Here is a 25119-nt window from a genome sequence, read left to right on the forward strand (position 1 = left end):
TTTTCATTGTTATCTTTGTTTTATGGCTAAATAAAATATACTTTTGAACAAATTCTTCAAGATTTTTAAATAAAAAAATTAAAATAATTTTCATTATATACTAAAACTTGTTTTTGTGTCATTTTATACAAACGTTTGATACAACTTCCTCACATTTATATAAGCTAATTTTATTTTAAAAAACAATTCTTTTTGACATTAAGATAATTTTCAAAACATGATTAAATTTAATGTGTTTTCACTCCATAAATCATAACATAAAAGAAACTCAACTGAATCGGCGCTGAATTCAGACGAAAACAAACAGATAAATCATATAGAAAATGTCTGAGGTGAAGATAATCGGGGTGGTGGGCGGTGGCCAAATGGGATCGGGAATAGCGCAAGTTGCTGCCATGCACGGCGTCGACGTTTTCCTTCACGACCTCGATCACCGAGTTCTTTCCAAAGCCTCGTCTTCCATCTCCTCCTCCATCGACCGTTTTGTTTCCAAAGGCACCCTTTCTCAGGTCACTCCAAAATCAAACCCTCTCTTAATCTCAATTCCTTATATTCGCTTTTCGTGTAACCGAATGTTGTGCTTGATTGTAGTCTCTTTGAGAGATAAATTTTAATTTACTGAAAAAACTTGTTTCTTTTCTTCGAACAGTTAGAATGAATTGGACGATTTGGGGATGATTTTTGTGTGTGTGTGACAGGCGGCGGGAGTTGAGGTGTTTAAACGACTGCGTTTTACCACGAATTTAGAGGACTTTCACACGGCGGATTTTATAATCGAAGCGATTGTGGAATCCGAAGACGTGAAGAAGAGTTTATTCGTTAAATTGGACAAGATTGCGAAGAGTTCTGCGATTTTCGCTTCAAACACGAGCTCTATTTCCATCACGCGTATAGCGTCTTCTACAACCAGGCCGCGTCAGGTATTTCTTAAGTTAATTTATTAAGTTTTGATCAAACTTCTTGAGAAACATTTCTAAATAAAAAAGTACTAAATTATGCCAAGTTTTCTAAAATTACATTTTACTTTTCTTATCGATACGTTTGGTGTAAGTAGATAAGCTGTTAGAAAAGTGAAATCTTTGTCTAGATGTGAATGAAGCATGAGTTTTGAAAGGTTGTATAAGCATCGAGTAAGGTTTATTTGCGGAGAACTCTGCGATAATAGTAATAGAATAGAAATAGACTATGCGAAGTTATTAGGGTGTGCTCAGTTATTAGATTATACGCGATTCTTCTGCAGAAAACTATGCAATGATAAAGTCAGTAGAAGTATAGTTAGAGCGTCTAGTGAGGTATTTGATTATATCAATTGAGTCTCAATAGATGAAAAAGCATATCAATAGATAAAAATGATAATAAATAGTTGTTATATTATCTTCCATTTCGGTAAAACATTAAGGCTGTTGCAAGTCATCAATTAAACTTAACTGTAAAAAGTTCATTTTTAGTTACTACAATTGGAGTATTTTGGTCACATCGAGGTTGTTCTTCTTTCTTTTCCAAGTGTCTGGATTAGAGAATCTTAAACTTTTAAGGTTTTTCTCTCCTGTTCATCTATAATTTCTTCCATCTATAACTTCTTCCGCTATTGTCTATTTTTGTCACCATTACATTTAACTCGTCCATATATGTTTTTTCTGGCTCTTTAACAATGACTTCTTTATCTATTGAATGTTAACAATGCATTTCTCAATAACGATTTATAAGAACAAATTTACATGGAGCAACCTTCCAGATTTGTTGCTCAAGGAAGTTTTTTGGGTTGATATTTCGTTTTTTATGTCGTCTTTACAAACTATTAACAATTTGGTGTCACTCGAGTGTAGAAAGAGATATTTTTCCTAAATCTTTATGAATTATATTAGTAACAAGTTTGATACATATGATTTGTATGCACTAGCTTGAGGGGAGCGATAAATATATTATCTTTATTTTATATTTATCTTTAATTAGTTTGTTATTATTTCTTCTTTGTATTCTAGGTTTAACCTATATTTCTTCTATTATAAACAGAGGAATCTATATGTATATTCAAGACAAGAAAAATTAATCTCATACATAATTTTCACTATATTCAAGAGTCTTGATAAATTATCTCATAGATCACATAAATGCATGTTTTTAGGATTTAGTCGATCCCAAAAAGAATACAAGTGTTTTTCTTCTTATCTTAACTTTTATTTGATTATGTGAATGTCACCTTATACCTATCTTTCGTTTATTTCTTCTATGTCCATCCCTAAATTTGTCAGTGATGCATTAACCTATCCTGATTGGTGTCAGGCTATGCTAGATGAACTTAATGTTCTTCAAAATAGGAACTAAAGAGTTTGTCCCATTATTGTATAAGAAATCTATTGTTAGTTATAGGTGAATTTTTGCTATCAAATTTGGTCCTGATAGTACTATTGATCGTCTCAAAGCTCAACATGTAGCCAAAGGCTACACAAATTTTCGGATTTGATTATGGTGATACTTCTTATCAATGATAGATGATTTATGTTCATTTACTTTTAACCATGTTTGTTCTTCAACAATGACTTTTTTATCAACTGGATGTAAAAAATGTTTTTCTTAATGAAGATTTACAAGAAGAAATTTATATAAAATAACTTTTCAGATTTGTTGCTCAGGGGAGTTTTTTGGATTCTCAAATCTTTATATGGCCTAAAACAATTTCTTAGGACGTGGTTTGGCAAATTTACTCGTACTATTGAACAATTTGGTATAACTCAAAGTGAGACAGATCATTCAGTCTTTTACCAAACTTCTACCAAATTAGGGAGAGTTTATTTCAGATCTTAAGTAATATAGAAGATTGGTTGGGAAATTAAATTATTTTACAATTACCCATCTTGACATTTCTTTTAGAAATAATGTGATGTGTCAATTTCTCAATTTCTCATGTGAAGATCATTGAAATGCAATCATTCATATGTTAAAGTATATTAAAGGTTCGCCTGGAAAATATTTTTTATATGGTTCCAATAACCATGCAAAAGTTGTTTGCTATTTAGATGCTAATTGAGTAGAATCTCCTTTTGAAAGAAGATCTACCTTCGAGTATTGTGTCTCCATTGATGGTAACTTGATTTCTTATAAGAGCAAGAAACAAAGTATTGTGACAAGATCTAGTGTAGAAGCATAATATAGAGTTATGGCCTTTGTTGTTTATGAACTTGTTTGGTTTAAGCAAGTCTAGAGAGTTAAAATTTGAAGATGTCACTAAAATGCCACTTATATGCGACAAAAAAGCAACTCTTTATATCAATTCTAATAATGTCTTTCATGAGAGGACCAAACACATGGAGATTGACTATCATTTCATTCGAGAAAAGATTGTAGCTAGACATAATAAGATTAAGTTCAGTTAGTAGATATTTTCACTAAATCTTTAAAGAGATAGATAATTGGTTATATTTATAACAAACTTGGTATTGTACAATTTATATGCACCCGTTTAAAAGAAAATGTTAGATATATTAAGTTTTATATTAATTAGGAAAGCATACACATTTGATATTGGTAGATATTATTGATATTGTTTGTAACAATATGTTTTATATACCCTATTTATGTATGGTTGTCATATATATTTGTATTATTTTTTATTATAAATATATTATTCTATGTGTATTTTAGATACAATAGAAATTAAGTTTATACTTGGTTTTTCTCTATATTCAAGTATGACTTTTAGTTTAAGTACAACTTTTACTCTAATATTGAGCCCTCATTTATGGTTTTGATAAAGTGACATATTTTAATTCTTTTTTATATGAAAGATTGCATGGGATTCGACCATAGAGAGGTAGCGGGATTGTGGTTGTGTTCCTTTAGGCCTAGGAGGGTCACTTGTTTAAAAAATTGTACTCAAGAATCGATCAAGGTTGTGGTTTTATCCACATATTCATAGAAGATGCAGCTTTGTAGAAAATTCTACCAGTGGGGACTGGGGACATTCAAGCATTAAGAGTACCTTTCCTAGTACAAAGTATTGGAAATGGGGAACATTTGGTGGGTAAGTTATTGTGCTCCGAAGAAATACAGATAACTAAGTGTAGAATATGTTGAATTCACATGTGCTTAATTGACCTTAACAGTACAAGACTTGTGGTCAGAACAACATTTACTTGTGGTCAGAACAACATTTCACTAGTGCAGAAAAAGCTTTAGACGTTTGTTATTTTGGGCTTTTTACGTCTGATCCCGACCTGACGTCTTTACGGGTGATGTTGATGGGACGTCGGTTTGCACTGTCAGACGTCAATATAGACGTCTGACACTACAGACCATACGTCTATATAGACGTCTGACACTATAGATCAGACGTCTAAAGCGTCGTTGTATTTGATTGGATCTTTCTCCGCCTGAGGCCTCTCTGGTTGCTCCTGGCTCATGGTGATTTGAGTTTACAACTTTATATTTTAGTTGAAGAGAATGAATTACGTTTTTTTTGTATTGGATGGTTTTAAAAACGAAGTGGAGGAAATTAGAGGAGTGCAAAACGCAAGAAATCGCCGCCCAAGAATGTCGCCCAAGGAAACGAGCAAAACTGCACCAGAACCCAACGAAAATGCATTTTAATCGGTTCAAATGAAAGATAATTTATCAAAGAGTAATGTAATCGGAGTAAAACTAATTTTAAACGGTGCAAAAGTGACGTCTATATGGCTTTAGAAGTCGGATTGGCGGGATCTGACGTCTAAATGGAGTTAAAAAGTGTTTTTTTTTAGATTTCAAAAATGAGTATATAGAAGTCTGTTCCCCCCACATCAGACGTCTATATAACTTTAGAAGTTGAATTAACGAGATCTGCCGTCTAAATGGAGTTAAAAAGTGACTTTTTAGATTTAAAAAATGAGTATATAGAAGTCTGTTCCCCCACATCAGACGTCTATATGGCTTTAGAAGTCGGATTAGCGGGATCTGACATCTAAATGGAGTTAAAAAATGACTTTTTAGATTTTAAAAATGAGTATATAGAAGTTTGTTCCCCCACATCAGACCTCTATATGGCTTTAAAAGTCGGATTGGCGGGATCTTACGTCATGGAGTTAAAAAATGACTTTTTAGATTTCAAAAATGAGTATATAGAAGTCTGTTCCCCCCACATCAGATGTCTATATGGCTTTAAAAGTCGGATTGGCGGGATGTGACGTATAAATGTAGTCAAAAAGTGACTTTTTAGATTTAAAAAATGAGTATATGGAAGTTTGTTCCCCCCACATCAGACGTCTATATGGCTTTAGAAATCAGATTGGCGGGATCTAACGTCTAAATGGTGTTAAAAAATGACTTTTTAGATTTAAAAGATGAGTATATAGAAGTCTGTTGCCCCCACATCAGACGTCTATATGGCTTTAGAAGTCGGATTGGCGGGATCTGACGTCTAAATGGAGTTAAAAAATGACTTTTTAGATTTTAAAAATGAGTATATAAAAGTCTGTTCTCCCCACATCAAACGTCTATATGGATTTAGAAGTCGGATTGGCGGGATCTAACGTCTAAATGGAGTTAAAAAGTGACTTTTTAGATTTAAAAAATGAGTATATAGAAGTCTGTTCCCCACACATCAGACGTCTAAATGGCTTTAGAAGTCGGATTGGCGGGATCTGACGTCTAAATGGAGTTAAAAAGTGACTTTTTAGATTTCAAAAATAGTATATAAAATTTTGTTGTCCCACATTAGACGTCTATATGGCTTTAGACGTCTGTTCCCTCTAGAACAGATGTCTATATGGTTGTTTTATTTAAGGAAAATGTCACTGATCATTTTTTACGTTGGATATTCAAAGGTCAGACATCTAAAGGATGACATTAAAGGTCTTTTCTATACTAGTATTTACATCAACTTTTTATTTATTGCAATGACCTTTGATAAAGATGCATATGTAATATAAAAGGATAAATACATTCAATATTTTTAAGACTTAAAAAGGTGCATGTAGTATGTATTACGGAAATAATATAACATTTGAAACAAATAAAAAAATCAAGCAAATAAAGTTTTATTGAATAATTTTATTTCTTAGTTATATATTTTTTTGGATTTCCTTACTTTACAGAAAATTCGCCTGAGATTTTCTTTTATAAGTTTTTTATAAATCGATTTTTCTATTCTAATAGTCATGTTCAAATCTACGTATAGTAGAAAATCAACTCAATATAATAGATGATCATTATTCAATAATTAAAAAAATAATTTTTTTATATTAAATGATTAACGAGATAAGAAAATGTGGAACTTAATATATATTAACTTCATTTTTCTCAGGTGATCGGAATGCATTTTATGAACCCTCCGCCTCTGAAGAAATTGATAGAGATTATACGGGGAGCAGACACTTCTGACGAGACATTTGCTACTACGAAAGCATTGTCAGAGAGGTAAGAATGTTTGATTTTCCTGTTCTAGTGAGGGTACGGCTAACCTAGGCATAGGAGAAATAATATTTAAATTAAAAATAATTAATAGAAGAAAAATAAAACAGAAATAAATTGAAATATGTAAAAAACATAATATAGTTAATTTTTTTAAAATTATTTCTTTTTATTTCTCCTCTCGCAAAATTCATGCTTCCTTCTCTCCGAAATTTCTCACCTACTAAATAAAATTGTAGGAAACTTTAAGGAAATAATACAGAAAAGAAAACAAAAGTATACAAATAAAATGAATAAATGAAAATAGCTGAGAAATATGGTAAAAGAAAATAAAGCCAGATGTTTTAACAATTTTTTTGATTAAAGATTATGTGTCATTATTTTATTGGTCTGTATATTTAAAATGATCAATCACAAGTTATTATTGTAAAAAAATTGTTAAAAAAACATTTTTCATGTAAAATATATTATAAATGAAGTAAAGGAGTACTTGCGCGACACCTATTATTTGTCTCTTTTTCCTGTTTAGGTATCATCAAACATATAAACTTAAAATCATCCTCTCAATTTTCTTTGTTTCCTAGACTATATACATATATGATAAGTGATTTGATGATGAGAAAAATAGATTAGTATCGACAACATGTTTTTTTAGCAATGATCGGGCTGGTACTCGGATGTTGGTTATCGGGTAACTGATTTTCGAGCTAGTAATTTTGTATTTTTTTAAAAAAAACTGATTAAAATGAAGAGAATGGAGGAAAAAAAATAAATTTGTTTTTATAATTACGTGTAGTTTGTAATTTTGTTAAATTATATTTTTAAAATAATTTTTTGACTATCATTTATTAAAGGATAGGAAATGAGAATAAAAATGATCAAAGGAAAATTGTATAAGTATATGAAACAAGAAAACAAGTTTCATTAATCTTACTTAAAATATTATAAGGTTGGTATCAAACAAAAATAGAAATTTCATTACGGTAAGTTAAAACCATTATAAGAGTGTCATAACACAAAAATACATAAGAAAAGATATTATATTAGGTTACTTAAACCATATCCCAAAGATTAATTCTAGTGTGTCCATCATCATTAATGAATGATGGACTACAACAAAATATAATCAGACGACTCATCCTTTATGAAATTTACATAAAGAAACATTATCTGCATAGAGAGTATTACTAAATGTTAATGAATGATATGAAAGTATTACTAAATGTTAATGAATGATATGTTGAATATCTTCATCAGTGGTTAAGAAAACGAACTCAGAAGCTCTTTCTTCAACAAATTAAAGAGGGACATGGTACAACAAATGACTTAACTTTATGGTCTTAACAAATGACTTCTTATAATACAACACATAGGGTTGATACTAATGCTATTTGAAAAAGTATAAAAGGCAAAACTTTCATCTTCAAAATGTACATTAGCATTAAATGAATTGAAAGCATTGAACTTCTCAATGAAAACTATGTTTACCTTCTGCTAAAAAATTACACACCTTGTGAAGATAGTAGGAACAACATTTTATAGTGCTTATGACCCTTGTTTTGAAATTTGAGATAAGACAACGTAATTTAGATTTGACTAGACTATGAATTTGATAGAGCTTTAGTTGTGAACTTTATTAGTAAATGAATTAATGGCCTATCAACTTAATGAATGGTACTTGACAACTTTATTGGGTAAGTGAGTTAAAAAGATGAAATGATTCTACTTAGTGTTGGAATAAATGATGTCACATACACTCTCCACATATGATATATATATATATATATATATATATATATATATATATATATATATATATATATATATATTAAAGTTGTTTTAATTTCGTTATTGTTTTATAAAGTTGATATTTTCATTAGAGAATTTGTAATAAAGAAACCAACAAGTTATAACTGAATAAGAAATTTGTTTATTCAATCCAATCAATTACACATAATTGAAAATTGAATTAAAAGAAATTACAATATTGATGGTCTAAATCTTAAACCACCTTTTGAATTCACATAACTCTAAGGTTTCATATCTTTACATTGTTTGTTAGGTGTTGGTGGATGTATATCTATTGTTTGGATGAATAATTCAATATATTTTCAAGGGTGGGAATGGTAGACAGATGAATCTATATGTTTAGCTCTTTTTTTTTCACGGTTATTTGGGTGATATCACTATCTAATTTGATTTAAATCATGTCAAGGATGAGTTTGTTACTAACTACTCTCACTCGTTGAAGGTAGTCAATTTTATTTACTATTTTGCAGGGTTACTCAATAAAGGTTTTAAGTCTTGTCTCCTTGTTAGAGTCGATGTCAGAGCATTTGTTGATTATAGCATCTCGCAGTATATGGTTTAAATGCTCTAAAAATGAAGATATGTGTTGGCACGGTTACCCTATATTTTCACCTTTAAAACACTTAAATTTGACATGTACTCTACTAAAAACACCATACTTAACTTCCATTATAAATAACAACACTTAAACCAAACCTATCACAATCTTTTATTGCATAATAAACCAAACCTCTACAATCACTCTAAGCACATCAACATATACACTTCTTTCATATAGACAACTTTTTCATCAATGAAGAAGACAACTATTCAAATTCCTATCTTGCAACCTTATTTTCAAATGGTGAAATTACTGAGTCTGAAGATGGTGTGTAGTTCCAATGTCAAAACCCAAAACTCTTTCACATTCCATACAATTGCACATTCAACCTCTTAAAGAAAAAAGTGTGCACAAATCTACAATTACCAACTATCACATTCATCAACAAGTTCTACTTCAAAAGACCCAGATTGAATGAACAATGATCCATTGTATATGATGCTCCTCAAATATCAAGTGATGTTGACGTTATAGAAAGGATTATTTGTAAGTCTAATTTTCCAATTAACACAATAATTGAATTGTTTGTTACCTTCCTAAGGTCGACCGAAGAAATAGTTTCTCTTCTAAACCCAACTCCCTCGTCGTCTTCCACTACACCAAACTTTATCCTGTCTTCTCCAACAATTGTTTATTATAGCGGACCTCTTAAACGGGCATGCATCACAAACAGTCTATATGGTTACGATTTATATTTTAGATCAAACACCCTTGTCACCATGTCCATCCAGCATATTTACACCTTCTATGAGCTTCTACAAAATAACCCAAAGAATACATTGTGGGGACCGTAAAATAGTAACTATAATTGTCTACCTTCATCCGTGAGAATAGTTAATAACAAACTCATCCATGACACGGTTCAAATCAAATAAGATAGTGATATCACACAAATGATCTATCAGTGGAGAAAGTTCAACGTATAGATCCATTTGTCTATTGTCTCCACACTTGGAAATATATTGAATTGTTCACCTAAAAAATAGATATACATCTACCAACTTGACAAATAATAAAAAGATATGAAAATTTGAAGTTATGTCGATTTGAAGGATGGTATAAGATTTATACCACCAGTACAATAATTTTTTTTCTTTAATTCGATTTTCAATTATGTAATCTATTATGTGTAATTGATTGGATTAAATAAACAAATTTTCTATCCCGTTATAGCTTTTCAATTTTATTAATACAAATTTTCTAATTAAAATATCAATTTTATAAAACAAGAATGAAATTAAAACAACTTATATATATATATATATATATATAAATTTATAAACATATCATCTGTGATAGAGTCCACGTGACACCATTTATTCAAACTCTAAGTAAAAGCATTCCATCTTTTTGACTCACTTGCCCAATAAAGTTGTCAAGTACCATTAATGGAGTTGATGGACTATTAATCCATGTACTAATAAAACTTACAACTAAAGTCCTATCAAATTCATAGTCTAGCTAAATCTAAATTGAATTGTCTTATCATAAATTTCCTAACAAGGGTTACTTTCATACTATCTTCACAAGGTTTGTATTTCTTTAGTAGACTAGATAAACATGGTTTTCATTGAGGAGTACAATGCTTTCAATTCATTTAATGTTAATGTACATTTTGAAGCTAGAATCTTTGCCTTATATACTTTTCCAAATGAGATTAGTATAACTCATATACGTCGTATCATAAGAAGTCATTTGTTGAGACCACTGAAACTTGAGTTAAGGCATTTGTGGTACCATATCTCTTTTCAATTCTTTGAAGAAGGAGCTTCAGAGTTTGTTTTCTTAGCTACTGACGAAGATGTTCCATTGATGAAGATGTTCAACATGTCATTCATTGGCTTTCAATATTAGTTCCTACGTAGACAATGTCTCTTTATGTGAATTTCATGAAGGTTGAGTCACCTGACTATATTTGTTGTGGTCCATCATCTACTAATGATGGTTGAATCACTGATGTTAGTAATTGAAATGTGGTCTAAGTAACCCAATGTAATCTCCTTTTTTTTATATGTATTTTTGTGTTATTCCAATGGTTTTAACTTATAGTAATAAAATTTCTATTTTGTTGATGCTAACCCTCTAATGCTTTTAGTAAGATTAATGCAACTTATATTTTTTTTTTCATATACTTACACAATTTTCCTTTCGTAATTTTTATTCTCATCTTTTATTCTTTAATAAATGACAGTCAAAAAATTTATTTCAAAAATATAATTCAACAAAATGAAAAACTATACATAACTACAAAAACAACTTTCGAGTGCTAGCCTGGCCATTTTTAAACACATAACCAAGTTCCTACCTTTTCTCAACAAAAAAAATATATAAACCCACCCCCAACATCGCTTCGCCAAAGACAGAACTCCAACCTGGGAAAATACAAAAAAGTTATTTGTTTGGCCTCCAAACTTAGGTTCTAGGGAACGGACTTCCAAGCTATAGCTAGACCAAAATCATGACAATAAAGGCCAAAACTTGCTTGTTCGGGAAACGAATTTCGAGCTATAGCTTGGCCAAAATCACGAAAAACCAAGTCAGAACTCGGTTGCCCGGGAACCGAATTCTGTCCTCTCAAAAATCCGTTCAACTAAGATAAATATTAACTAAAGTGTGTTATCTTGAAAAATTAAAAAAAGAACTATGCTATGTCAGAAAAAAAAAAATCAGATCAGAACACTCTAGTAAGTCGGGATTCGAATTTTGGGGAATCGAACTCCAACCTTCCATATGCGATTTTTGTTGCGTTTTCTTTGTTTGAATTCAGTCCCTAGAAACGAAATTCCGAAGAGTTTTAGTAACTAAAAAGGCAAGACGGAGGTGCGAATTAGACTTCTTTAGTACCAAATTCCCACCATGAAGAATAAAGAGTACTAGTCTATGTGGTATGGATACTAACACGAATACAAATAATTTAATGTGTAGTCTAAATGTAGGACATTGCGGATCTATATTTTAGATTACTATATATTTACATACTCAAAATTATCTTTAAACAAAATTAGTCAAATATAATAATTTAAATGCATTATCAACTAATACAAAAGTTGGAGAATTTTTTTTCTAAATAATGTCATTTGCGGCAAAGAAAATCGTGTTGTGAATGTGGACTGATTGTGTGGTTTAATGCCTAAAGTAGCAGCAGGATAGAATTCACTGTCATAATATTCTTCTTTGTGTTTGCTCAATGTGTAGGTTGGGCAAGGTAGTAATTACCTCCCAGGATTATTCAGGTTTCATAGTGAATCGAATCCTTATGCCTATGATAAATGAAGCCTTTTTTACTCTCTACACTGGGGTTGGAACCAAAGAGGATATTGACAGAGGAATGAAGCTAGGTACTAGCCATCCAATGGGTCCTTTAGAGCTTGCAGACTTCATTGGATTGGATGTGTGCTTGTCAATAATGAGAGTTCTTCATGCTGGTCTTGGAGACAATAAATATGCACCATGCCCTCTCCTTGTGCAGTACGTTGATGCTGGAAGACTTGGAAGAAAGCGAGGTATTGGCGTGTATAAATATAGTGAAGAGCCAAGGTCTACAAAGTCATCTTCTCGTCTCTAAAATGTTCTTTTCTGGAAAAATAGGTCTTCAAAACCTCACTTTTCCCCACATGTCTGACTGTTGGGATGGTGCAGACTGTTCAAATACTCTGTATTATGCAGACAAAACAAAAGAAAGTTTAGAAGAGGTAAGCCTTCTTCATGGTCTTATTGTAATGATGGTATGTACGCCGTATCTCTTGTTTGAAATTAATTTATTTCTGCATACAAGCAGAAAGCAAACTTAATTATGTGAATTTATTGGTAGTTCTAAGCCAATTTATGTTGTTACAATAAGTCAAAGTGATTGTTTAATCTGCAAATTTATTGGTCATTCACTTTACATACTAATGCTTCATTTTGTAGAGAGATGAAAATATAGGGTAAAAAAGAGAAAATAAGAAAAATAAATGTAAGAAGCAGGTGGAAATATACCGGTTTGATTGGAAAGAAATTAGTGAAAAATTATTTTATTTATTTTTATTTTTATTATAATTATAAAAGCAAAAAAAAATAATATCCTTAATTGAGTATGAGGGGTCCATAATCTATTATGTTGTCATGTGATCAATTATGTGTGCTTCATAATCAATTACATATGAAAAAACACAAAACATATTGTACTTATGTCGAATAGTTTTAGCTCATTTAGGATTTAGGAGTTGAGACATAAACAGTTTAAATATTTTTTTTTCTTTTCATTTTTCGACATGTCTTTTAAAAACAAAACCTTGATGAAGCTCCAAGCTCTAAGGTGGACAATATCTCAGATGTGTGGTTATTGACCTTAACGATGACAGTTGACAGACTTGGAAGTTGGAACATTGATGCATACTGTGGGATCGAAAACAAGATTCTAAAGACAAATTATCGATTCCCTTAGTTGGGGATGAATCTTCATTCCCTTTAGATCTTGACTGGGAGGTTTATGTTCTAATATATGAAATAGTCTCACATCGCCTAGGAGTCGAGATCAAATGTAGCTTAAATACTCATTTCACCTTCTAAGTCGTCTTTTAAGGACAAAACTGTGATGGAGCACAAACTTTAATGCGGACAATACCTCATATGAGGGGTGATTGATTTTAACGATGTCACTTGGTGAACTTGGGATCAAAACATTATAGGCCGTCTAATTGAGGTCTAAGGGGAATGACTGTTCATCCTTAATCGAGGGCTTAAGGGATCGATGATTCATCTTAGAACCTTGTTATCGGTCACACGATGGGCGTCAATGTTCTGATCCCAAGTTTATTAAGACATCGTTAGTGTCAATCATCCATCATTTGAGATATTGTCCGCTTTGGAGCTTGTGTTTCGTCTTGATTTTGTCTTTAAAAGGCACCTTTAAAGGTGGAAAGAGTATTTAAATTGTCTTTGACTTCGACTCCTAAACGATGTGGAACTATTGAGCATAGTAAGAACATAAGCTCCCCAATTGAGGTTTAAGGGAAATAATTGTTTATCCCTAATTGAGGGATTAAGGGACTAATGATTCATCTTAGAACCTTGTTATCGGTCCACGATGGGAGCCAATATTCCAATCCTAAGTCTTCTAAGTGGATCGTTAGAGTCAATGACCCCTCATATGAGGGATTGTTAATTGTAGAACTAGTGCTTTGTCAGAGTTTTGTTCTTAAAACACACCTCAAGGGTGGAAGGAAAGAGTATTTAAAATGTCTTTGGCCCGACTCCTAAGTGACGTGAGACTATTGGGTGTACATAGCATACTTATTATTAACATAATGAATGATGTGTTTAACATAATCAATTGTATATATTATATACACTCTTGCATCTAAATGAAATTTTTAAAATTTTCTTTCTATTTTCACTTCCTTGTGCATAAACAATTTATCTTCTTCACTTCTCGCTATTGGTGCATAGTTATCTCCATCATTTTCCACATTGTTCAAAACCATTTTTGAGGCAACCTTTGTTGTTATTCTTCGTCGGACCATCCACATTGTTGGTCATAAGTGTGTTCTTTGTTGTTGTAAGGATTAAACATTCACATTGTTCGTTAGCTTCACACTATTGAGATACACTTGACCGCCATTCAATGTCACTTTATTCACTTTTCCTCGTCGCTGTAGCAGAGTCTTTGTGGCTCCTATTCTCACCACCAAACGTCTCTGCTACTCGTCACCCTACCAAGGCATCATCACCCTCATTGAACCTCCAAGATGTCGTCGCTCTCTTCGTATAACCACCACCTCTACATGCATCTTCACCATTGTTGTTATCATTTAAAGGTATTCTACCATTCGTCAGCCATCATTCTTTAATCCTCTAGGTCTCCATTCCAGGTTAGATTTTGTTTTTCTATATTTTTTAGTTTTAAGTATATATATATATATATATATATATATATATATATATATATATATATATATATATATAAATGTATTGGTGTTGGTATTGTGTTCTAATAAGTTGTGATTAGTTAATATGTGTTTGTATATATTTAAATTGTATTTTATTTTGTTGATGTATAATATGTTATGAGAAACTTTGGTTGGTTAAAACTTGTTAGTATTGAGTCTAGGAGTGTCTGATCCTCGACAATTGTTATTTCTTGTTTTATATATGTTCCATTGTTTCATTGAACGATCCTTAATTTCCTGTTTGAAATTTAATCCATTGATTTATGTAGTACTCTTCTAATTTTATATGTCTTTTTATGTAATTTAAACTTTATATGAAAAGTAATGAAGGTTGTATTAACAATAATAGTATTACATTTTCAATTGGGTTTAATAGTTTGAGAAGAGTAATCACATTTTATGATGACATACCCCCTAGCCATGGTCAAACACTTTCAAGAGAGTGAAATTCATCCTTGAAGATGGTGTCAACTCTACCTTGTGGACCACCATTGGAGTCATTGCAAATCATGGATTGAAGAGTAGTGTAGGTTTGTTTAAGGCCTGTATTAAGGCCTAATTAGCATAGGATTTTCTTTAAGTTAGACATCCAAACCAAATGGAAAGTTTGTGCCATGTATCATGCTTCCATTGGAGATGATTTGGTTTTTAGAAGTGACCACATGACACCCTAGGAGTGGAGAAGATTTCTTTTTGTTAGTGGCCACATGTCCCACCACCATTGGAGAGAATTTGCTTTTAGTAGTGATCACATGACACTCTAGGAATTGAGAGGATTGTGTTTTGTGAATGGCCACATGTCGTCCCATCACTGGAGAGGATTTATGGACACTTGTCCAATCCTTAAAAGGCCTCATTTTTTGCCAATGAGAGCAAAGGTGGGAGATCATGCTTTTAGGGTTAGAAGGAGACACCCTTGACCTATAAATAGAGGTGTCTCCACCCTTGTATCACATTTGTATTTCATCTTGGATTAATGTAATATTATGCTGCCAAATTATGGCCATACATTTCCTAAATTAAGACTAGAGCAATCCTAGAGGTCCCTCTAGTCACTTTCTTCCCTAGTTGGTTTTATCTCTCTTGGAACCACCAAACACTGCACCATCACCACCATATCTCCTAGAAGTCATGAGCTTTTAAACCATCAACACCTTAGTTTATCATCTTTGGACCATTTACCACCACTTTTCTGCATCATCCATCCAAAGAAACACCCCTCCATGTACATCTCCTAGTTTTGGCCCAACCTAGCTAAGGAGGTTGCCATCATTTTATTAACTGATTAGTACATAAATAATAATATACATTTCATATATTTTACTCAATTTTGATTTGTTGCACTTTGTGTTGGGCAAAAATATACATTTTATGTCACCACTTTCATTTTGTGTCACCTGAAAACCAATGCAAAATGTTGTCAAAATTTTGTAAAATATAAGGGTGATGATTAAAATTTATATATTATTCAATTATAATAAAAGTGCATCTTCTTGAATAAGATAAGATCATACCTTTTATGAGAAAAAGTGAGATTTGTTGCATTGAAAGAAAATTAGTTTCTGTCACGTATCTATAGAACATAGATATGGATTAGACTTAGATTAATTTACCACATGTAAGTGATAATTACAAGAGAAGGGTTTGATGAATGCATATTTATGCTCTCATTTAACCTTTAATATTGAACTCTTAATTTGTTTTTGTACTTTAAAAGAATATTTTAATTAATATTTGTTATAGTTGGGTTTATTGAGCATGAGATACAAAAACAGGATAAAAGTAGCTTTTTAGTTGCATAAATATTCTTTGGATATTTTTCTATAATCCAAACAAATTTTAGTTGCTAAAATTTTGAAAACATAATTGGGTTCAACTTTACACTAATAAAAGGAACTTTAAATTGAGGTTTTGAGTAGTGAAATTGCACAATAGCTGTACTAAGTGTTTGCTAACCATTTCAACAACTTTAAATCATCCAAAAACACTTGTTTGAACTGCCAAATGTCAGATTCAAAGTAAAACAAAATATGACTTTACAATGTTAACTACAGAATTTTAAGCAACTACACACCTTATTTGGAGTTCTAATGAATCAAATGGTTAAGCAGTAATGAAATGGACTCTAGAATGTGTAAACACACTAAACTAAGCTAGAAAAATGAGGTTTGACATAATTAAAGTCAAACTAGAGAATAAAAGGATATATAGAATTGTGAAAAACTAGAATTTGGACAAAAACAACCAAATGTGCTTTTGACTTTAGGTAACCAAGCTATGCATTCTACATTTCATTGTTCTTATGGTTTACCAAGTCTTATGCATCATTAACATGAACCAAATCTGTGGTGATATGAGTCAAAAGATATTGCACCGAGAATAAATTAGTAGAATTCAATTCTTTTTCCAGATTTCAAAAATCAAATTACAAATCAGACTTTGCATGTTCTAGCTAATATCACCCAGACTAGATGGATATCTCACTGCCTATAATTGGTTTATATTTAGCACACATGTTTCTGAACTCAAACCAACACTAAATGAAAGCAAATAAACTAGAATTGAGACAAAATTGAACACTACATTAGTTTTTGAGATTCACATGACAGAAATTGATTCAACAAGAAAAATGACTCAAACATAACACTTCACCGATTAAATTACTTAAACAAACAAGAACAAGCATTGGAAACAATCAAACAGTGGATGAAACACAAATTGAACAAATAGAATTAATGAAATAGTAAGCACAAAAGCAAAAAAGAATAGAAAAACAACATAAAACAAAATGAACACAAAGAAAACTGCAGAAGAGCTTATCTCATGCATAGAGATTGACCGATATGCTCTGAATACCACTTGATGGAAGCTTCTTAGACCAAAATCCTCAACTTCAAAAGCTTGAAGTAACAGATGAAGCAAACATACTTTGAAGGTGTAGTGAAATTAAAGGTGTTTGAAGTGTTTAAAGTGAATTTAGGTGGAAGTGTGGTGAGTGTATGGTGCCTCAAGCTTAGAAGGGCTTCCTAAGCTAGAGAAGAAGAAGAAGAACTAAGAACTAAAGTTAACTCAAGAGGAAGCATGGCTGGAAAGTTCAACAATATTTCATTACTTGTATCAAAAGTGAGTTTACATTAATCAAGCACTCCTATTTATAGGTCATGGAGGCCTCTCATCAGCTCACATTTCACTCCAAAGTCGAAAATAAGAGCCAACTAAGTGCCAACTATAAAGGCAAGCTGGAAAAGTCACACTTTGCATGCCAAATGTGCAAATACGTAATGCAGCTCAAGGCATTCTTGTTGGGCGCACAACATGTCGCTAGGCGGCTGAAGCTCTTTACCAAAACGTGGAACAAGTGACTTCTTTTCTCGTTGGGCGAGCACCATGGTCATTGGGCGGTTGGGACTCTCGGCCAAGATCAATTTGAGCTGCTTGTTGGGTGCCTTGTTTGTTCATCGTTGGGCGAATGGACTAGTATGTTATCTTCTAAATAAGCATAGTTCTTTATAAACCTTGCTCTTCTTGTATCCTTCTTGCCATAACTCTTGTTAGAGGTCCTAAGCTTCCTCTAGATTGTCCTCCATCACTCCTTTTTACCATATTGAAAACATTTTTAGTTGGTAAGGTTCAAAGGTTTTAAGTGCCTTCTAACTTTACCATTAGGCCATTTGTTTTCTTTAGTTGTTTGTAGTTTAATGTGTCCACTTGTGTATCAAACTTAAATGGCTAAATGAAGGAGGGGATTTCAATATAGGCCAACAAGTGGAGGTCAAGCTCTCTATAAGGAATTATGAAGATAATATTCTTTGTGACATAATTCTTATGGAAGCTTGTCCCATTCTCTTAGGAAGGTCATGGCAATTTGACAAGAAAATTATACACAATGGTCTTACTAATAATATTACTTTCCACCACAAGGAAAATAAGTTTGTTCTTCATTCCTTGCCATCTTTTAAGTTGTTTAAGGATCAATTACAAATGAGGAAACTAAGTGATGAAGAAAGAAACGAGGAGAACATATGCATAGATTTAGGGGAGGAAGCTCCTAACACATGCATTACTTCAACTCTAAAACCCAAGTGTCTATCTCCTTTGGATAAACTTTTGAAATAATTTGGTGATGTGTTTCCGTAAGAAGATTCCAAGGGTCTTCCACCAATTAGGAGATAGAACATCAAATAGATTTTGTTCTAGGGGAAAACATGCCAAATGGGACAACATATAGAGAAAATCCCTAAGAAATTAAAGAGATTGAAACTCAAGTTCAAGAATTGTTAGACAATGTTTGGGTTCAAAAGAGTATAAGTCTTTGTGTTGTGCGCATTTTGTTAGTCCCTAAAAATTATGGAAAGTGAAGAATGTGTTGTGATTGTAGGGCTATCAATAACGTCACCATTGAGTATTGACACAAAATTCCTAGGCTTGATGACATGTTAGATGAGTTGCATGGGTCCACCATGTTTTCTGAAATAGATATTAAAAGTGGTTATCACCAAATAAGAATAATAGAGGGTGATGAGTGGAAAACCACATTTAAGACTAAATTTGGTCTATATGAGTGGTTAGTAATGCCTTTGGCTTAACTAATTCACTTAGCACCTTGATGAGATTAATGAACCATTTCCTTAGTGATTACATTGAAAATTTTGTGGTTGTATACTTTGATGACATCCTAGTGTATAGATAGAGTCTTCATGGACATCTAGGACATTTGAAAATTGTTCTCTCCAGTTTAAGGGACAACTATATTTTTGCAAACAAAGGAAAATGCACATTTTGTGACGATATAGTGGTCCTTCTAGGATTCATATTGAACAACATTGTGTGACTATTGATCCCATCAAAGTCCAAACCATTCAAGATTGGCCAACTCTCCAAAATGTGGGAGAAGTTAGGAGTTTTCATGGTTTAACATCCTTATATAAGATATTTGTTCTTAACTTCTCAAGAATAGCTTCACCTTTCAATGAGTTGGTGAAAAAGGATGTGAAATTTGTGTGAGGAGAGAAACAAAAGTTGGCTTTCAAGAAACTCAAACACAAGCTCACCAATGTACCGATTCTAGCTCTTCCAAACTTTTCAAAAACTTTTGAGATAGAATGTGATTGAAGTGGTGTGGGAATAGGTAGAGTTTTATTACAACAGGGGTACCCATTGCATATTTTAGTGAAAATCTTAATGGTGTGACTCTTAAATTTCCCATTTATGACAAATCGTTGTGTGCTCTTGTAAGGTCCCTTCAAACGTAGGAGTACTATCTAGTCTGCAAGGAATTTGTCATTCATAGTGATCATGAGTCACTTAAGTATTGAAGGGGGAAAGCTAAAGCATTGTCATAAGTGCATTGCATGTTTGCAAGACAAGGCTAAGATTTTGCCTCATGGTTTGTACACCCCTCTCCCTATTGGTTCATTCCTATGGGAAGACATTAACATGGATTTTATCCATGGTCTACCCAAGACTCAAAGGGGATTTGACTCTATCTTTGTGGTTGTGTTTAGGTTCATCAAGATGGCTTATTTCATACCATGCCACAAGGTTGATAGAAAAAACTCTTTTTTAAAGATGTAGTGAAACTCCACGGCTTGCCTAGGACCATTGTATTTGATAGGGATACCAAGTGATGGAGGACAATCTAGGGAAAACATTGGACCTCTAACAAGAGCTATGGCTAGGAGGATGGAAGAAGAAGAAGGAAGTCAAACGACTCTACTTCTATGGAGGATAGACTACTAATTTCTTGTTTTCTCTTAAGCCTTGTAAAATTGTACATATGTTCTTTCTTTTAGGCCCTATATTTAGGCCGAAGACCTTGTTTTAAGTCTTGTTTTTACATTACCTTTGAAGACTAGTGTCAATTGGTCTAGTTCTTGAAGCTTCATGGCGTCAATTGGGCTTAGGAGTGGGAGGCGCTTCTTTTAGGTCTGCTTAAGCCTTAACGTTCTTCTAGAAAGAGGGAGAAGGCTCACATGCATTGAATCTAACCACTTTCAAAGGAGAATGATCTCATTCATCCCCTTTTGTCATTATAAGCTTCAAGAACCTTTTTAGTTCAATGTATCCTTCTTAGGTTTATGAACTCTAGTTCCTGAGTCACTCCTCCTTCTACATAAAAAGTGCTCTACCATTTGTAAAAACAACATGGAAATAGATGTTAGAGAAATTATGCCAAATTGTATTCTCTCTTCCTCTAAGTTCTCTTAGGATTGTCTTCTACTAAGACTTATCCTTACCTTTTGACTTGTTGGTTGGCCTCACCTCCTTCAAGATCAACCCAAATCCACTCTTCATGTCACACTACCTACATCTTTCATGGCTTCCGCACTTCACTCTACATCTCCATGGAGTCTTTATGAACTTGCTCGAAGAAGGTTTCCTCACCAAGTTCCTTAGGCATTTTTGGAACACACTTTGGTCTAGGCTAGGAATCAAGCTTCAAATTTTCAACTCTAGTCACCCATAAACCGATAGGCAAAACGAGGTTGTGAATGTTAAGACCAAATCATCTATAAGACTTATATGTCTAAACGCTCTTGATGAATCACAATTTTATACGATTCACTTAGTTTTTCACACCGAATTGTGTTATTGAATTGTGTTTAATTCTCCATTATTGTCTTATTTTCACTATTTGGTCTTAATTAGACTATTAATTCTTATTTTAATTAATTTGAATTATTTGGGCCTAATTATTCCAATTCTTATTTGTAGGACAATCACTGTTAGAAAGGTAGAGAAAGAGGGTTTGGACCTATTGCACATAACCGAACGGTCTGACATATATGCACCGAACGGTCTGACAAATCTGCACCGAACGGTTTGAGAAATGTGTTGCACCGATCGGTGTCATAATGCTTGTACCGGACGGTAGTGAACAACTTCACCGATCACTAGTGAACTAACCAGCTGAGCATTGTTGTACCGGACGGTCAAAGACTGCCTACACCGAACGCGTGACCTGGGGAGCAATATTGATTCGAACGACAGAACACTAAATCACTGAACGGTCATATGCAGTGACCAGATGCGTTGTTTGGAAACATATTATGGGACTTCAAGAGGGTGGCCACATCAATATTATAGTTTAATTTCGTTTTATAATGTAATTGGGTCAAACTTTATGACTTTGGGCTCAGTTTTGGTCTACTTTTAAGAGCAGCCCGTGAGGAAGGGCATTTTGGTCTTTTGGGTCTTATAAAACCCCAAATTAGATTTAGGGTTTACTCTCCTCCCCCTCATTCACGTTTCTTCCCTCTTAGGTTGGGAGCTTGGTGCATATTCCAGCCCCCCCTTTGGGGGTTTAGGTTTTAGGTTTGCTTTTTATATCTCTTCTTTTGTAATGAACCAATTTCGTTTTGAATTGCAATATGATTTTTTTTTGTCCTGCCTTTACATTTTCGTTCCAGCATTGTTATCCTCTCTTTGCTGCCATTTTCAATTTCGCACTCTAATTTTCGTTTCTCTATGCATTGTGTTTTCTCCATTTGCGTTTTGTGCTTTAAGTTCGTGTTTTGCCATTGTTTCTTCTCCTGCAGGTTCGTTCCAGTTCAGCTGCGTTTGATTCTATTTGCATTTTGATTCTGCACGTTTTATTGTTGCTGCATTTATTGTTTACCATTCGGTTTATCAATAATATCGTTCGGTCTCTAATAGGTCACACTGTTAGAGATCGTTAGGTTTGTTCTTGTATTGTTCAGCTTTACTTATACCATTCAGTTTTACTGTTTGTACTGTTCGGTTTCCAACTCTTCGTTTCTGCATTTCTTTTCCTTTTTTCTCGCTGGCTCAGGATTGTTCGGCCTCGCTTGTATCATTCGGCCTCACCAATAATACCGTGCGGTTTCTTCGTTTTAATGTTAGCTTAAGTTTGTTTGGTTGATCATTAGCGAAAGTGAATTGTTTCCTTGAGATTTCTAAGCTAGAAGTGTGTAATTTGCTGCTCTGTTTGACATTCTATTAGATCTGATTGTGTTCTTGCAAAGGGTATACGCTTAGTTGCCTAATTGGTGATTGAATATTCGCTTAGTTGATCAATATGTATGGAATACATTGGATGGAATAGGTGTGTTGCGTTCGCTTAGTTCACAATTATGATAGCATGACTGGTCTTCGCTTAGTTGGTTCATTCATGTTGGATTAGATGATAGAGTAGTTTATTCATGCATTTCTGCACTTTAATTGTCATTCTACTGCTCTTATTTGGCTCAATATTCAATATGTTTTGTGCTTGCGATTGGGTGTATGCTTAGTTGCCTAGTTGGTGTTTAATCTTCGCTTAGTTGATTGGCCTGTATGGTACAGAATTGATTGGATTTGTGCATTGCATTCGCTTAGTTTGCAATTTCAAAGACCATATTAGCCTTCGCTTAGTTGGGTAATTTGTGTTGGATTTGGATCAGAGTAGTGTGTAATTGTTGTTAATCTGTGATTGGAAGCATGTAATTGAGTTGGTGACCAATTGTTTTAGATCTATGTTTACCAACCGTTTTAATTATGTGTTGCATTTCAGTTTTAATTTAGTTCATTTTATACCACAAAACTCTTCACAAAACCCCCACTAGTGTTTGACCTAATTCTCGAACCACATTTGGTTCTTGAGAGACGACCTAGGAGTCACTTCCTAGTATTATACTGCACTTAATTGAGCATTAAGACTTATCCTTACCTTTTGACTTGTTGGTTGGCCTCACCTCCTTCAAGATGCAACCCAAATCCACTCTTCATATCACACTACCTTCATCTTTCATGGCTTCCGCACTTCACTCTACATCTCCATGGAGTCTTTATGAACTTGCTTGAAGAAGGTTTCCATCACCAAGTTCCTTAGGCATTTTTGGAACACACTTTGCTCTAGGCTAGGAACCAAGCTTCAATTTTTCAACTCTAGTCACCCACAAACGGATAGGCAAAACGAGGTTGTGAATGTTAAGACCAAATCATCTATAAGACTTATATGTCTAAACGCTCTCATGTTTTGAAGTTTAATCAACTAACATTAAACAAGACAAGAATCTGGAAATGCTTAACCAGAAGAATAGGATAGGAAGAAACATATGTGCTAGGAAAAAAATCCCCAATCATACAACAACAAAGGAAAGCCTTGAGAAAACACTTAGGATTATATGAAAGGAAAAACAACTAGGTTAAAGCTTCTAGACGCTATGCTAAACAACTTACAAGTCAAAGCGTCTAAGAGAGTTAAGCTGAACACGTAAGCTATATTGTCCTTTCCAACTCTTGAGTCTCCCGACCTTCAATATTCCAAGTCATTGAAACCCTCTTCCAAACCTCATGACCGTCATTGTCATCTCATCCGATCACTGGAACAAAATGTACTGATAATCCAACATTCTCTCTTACTCTCATTCTAAGAACCTACCTGCCTTTCGCACGTAGTTCTTCCACCAAACCTATGCCCCTCCTAACCAAAGCCAACCTTACCTAACCACCATTCTTACCTTCCTTCCTTGCCCTATGATCCGCTCATTGTCTCTCAAGTCACATCCTCATATTATTCCTCAGGTTTAATATGATTTGATTTTGACCAATCCTATTCGTCAGGCTATGATGTCCTCTCTCTTTCGCTTCCCTTTTGATGTTTATCAAATAAGGGAGAGAGTAGAGAAGGAGCAAACGCGTCAACATCTAAGAGCATGTACTCAGGGGGAGTACACTAGAAGTTAGGATAGTATAGAATCAAGGGGAGTTTCTCCAAATTCTTAGAATTCATTTTAGGAGTCCATGTTTACATTCTTGTAATTTGTTTTGTTTTAATGAAATTGTTTGTGAGTGTTTTTTATTTTGTGATTATTATCTACTCATTTTTATTTGTTGCTTATTTATAGCTTTATCTGTTTTATGTTCTCGTTTACTCGTTTAAACTAAAAGATAAACTAAAGAATGAATACATCGTTTAAATATGTATTTGTTAAACATAAAAAAGGGAGAGATTTTTAAAGACAAAATTGTCTATACGGACGAACGATCTCAATGTTTGAAGTTTAATCAAATAATATTAAAACGGGTTAATATCCAGAAAATAACTTAGGATAAAAACACAAAACTTGGAGCCTAAACCCCAAACAAACAATAAGTAGAATCTGAACCCCAAACTTAGAAAAATATAGGAAAACAAATAGGTCCTAGGAATTAGAAAAACACTTAGGCTAAAACACCCAAACGCATGACTAGACGATGTCTTGTCCAAAAGCATCCTAGAGAGATTGAGTTAAACGCTAAATGCTTAAAATACCTAGATTATGTATTTGACATCTCTCGGAAACAAAAACAGGTCGAGACAATGTCTTCAACAAAAACATTAAAAGACTTAATTATTAAAAACAATAAGAAAGCCTAAACAAGCTAAACACTATCTATCTAAAAAGAGACAAA

The 25119-nt window shown here is 33.2% G+C and overlaps 1 protein-coding gene across 9 annotated transcripts; it reads left to right on the forward strand.

Moving 5' to 3' along the window:
* Positions 1-251: 251 nt before the first annotated feature.
* LOC108340764 (uncharacterized) lies at positions 252-22608 on the forward strand. 9 transcript variants are annotated; one of them, XR_008248818.1, is made up of 7 exons: positions 253-509; positions 699-920; positions 6278-6390; positions 11990-12297; positions 12383-12486; positions 14437-14592; positions 22517-22608. XR_008248818.1 is itself a non-coding variant. In XM_052877544.1 (6 exons), the coding sequence occupies exons 1-6, from the start codon at positions 324-326 to the stop codon at positions 22401-22403; spliced, it is 1074 nt and encodes a 357-aa protein (XP_052733504.1). In that variant the 5' UTR covers positions 252-323; the 3' UTR covers positions 22404-22608. The 9 variants fall into 9 exon arrangements, 5 of the variants coding, with proteins under 5 accessions (XP_052733504.1, XP_052733505.1, XP_052733506.1 ...); XR_008248817.1 differs by lacking the exon at positions 22517-22608 and adding an exon at positions 21439-22107; XM_052877544.1 differs by lacking the exon at positions 14437-14592 and having other exon boundaries at positions 252-509; positions 22263-22608.
* The last annotated feature ends 2511 nt before the right edge of the window (positions 22609-25119 follow it).

Source organism: Vigna angularis, chromosome 5 (genome assembly GCF_016808095.1).
Source record: "Vigna angularis cultivar LongXiaoDou No.4 chromosome 5, ASM1680809v1, whole genome shotgun sequence".
Lineage (NCBI taxonomy): Eukaryota > Viridiplantae > Streptophyta > Magnoliopsida > Fabales > Fabaceae > Vigna > Vigna angularis.

Excerpts from the sequence above, each read along its gene's own strand:
- LOC108340764 (XM_052877544.1), top strand. The coding sequence starts at position 324 with ATGTCTGAGGTGAAGATAATCGGGGTGGTGGGCGGTGGCCAAATGGGA. Across the intron at positions 12,298-12,382 it reads AAGACTTGGAAGAAAGCGAG|GTCTTCAAAACCTCACTTTT; the intron begins GTATTGGCGTGT and ends CTGGAAAAATAG. Across the intron at positions 12,487-22,262 it reads CAAAAGAAAGTTTAGAAGAG|GTTCGTTCCAGTTCAGCTGC; the intron begins GTAAGCCTTCTT and ends CTTCTCCTGCAG.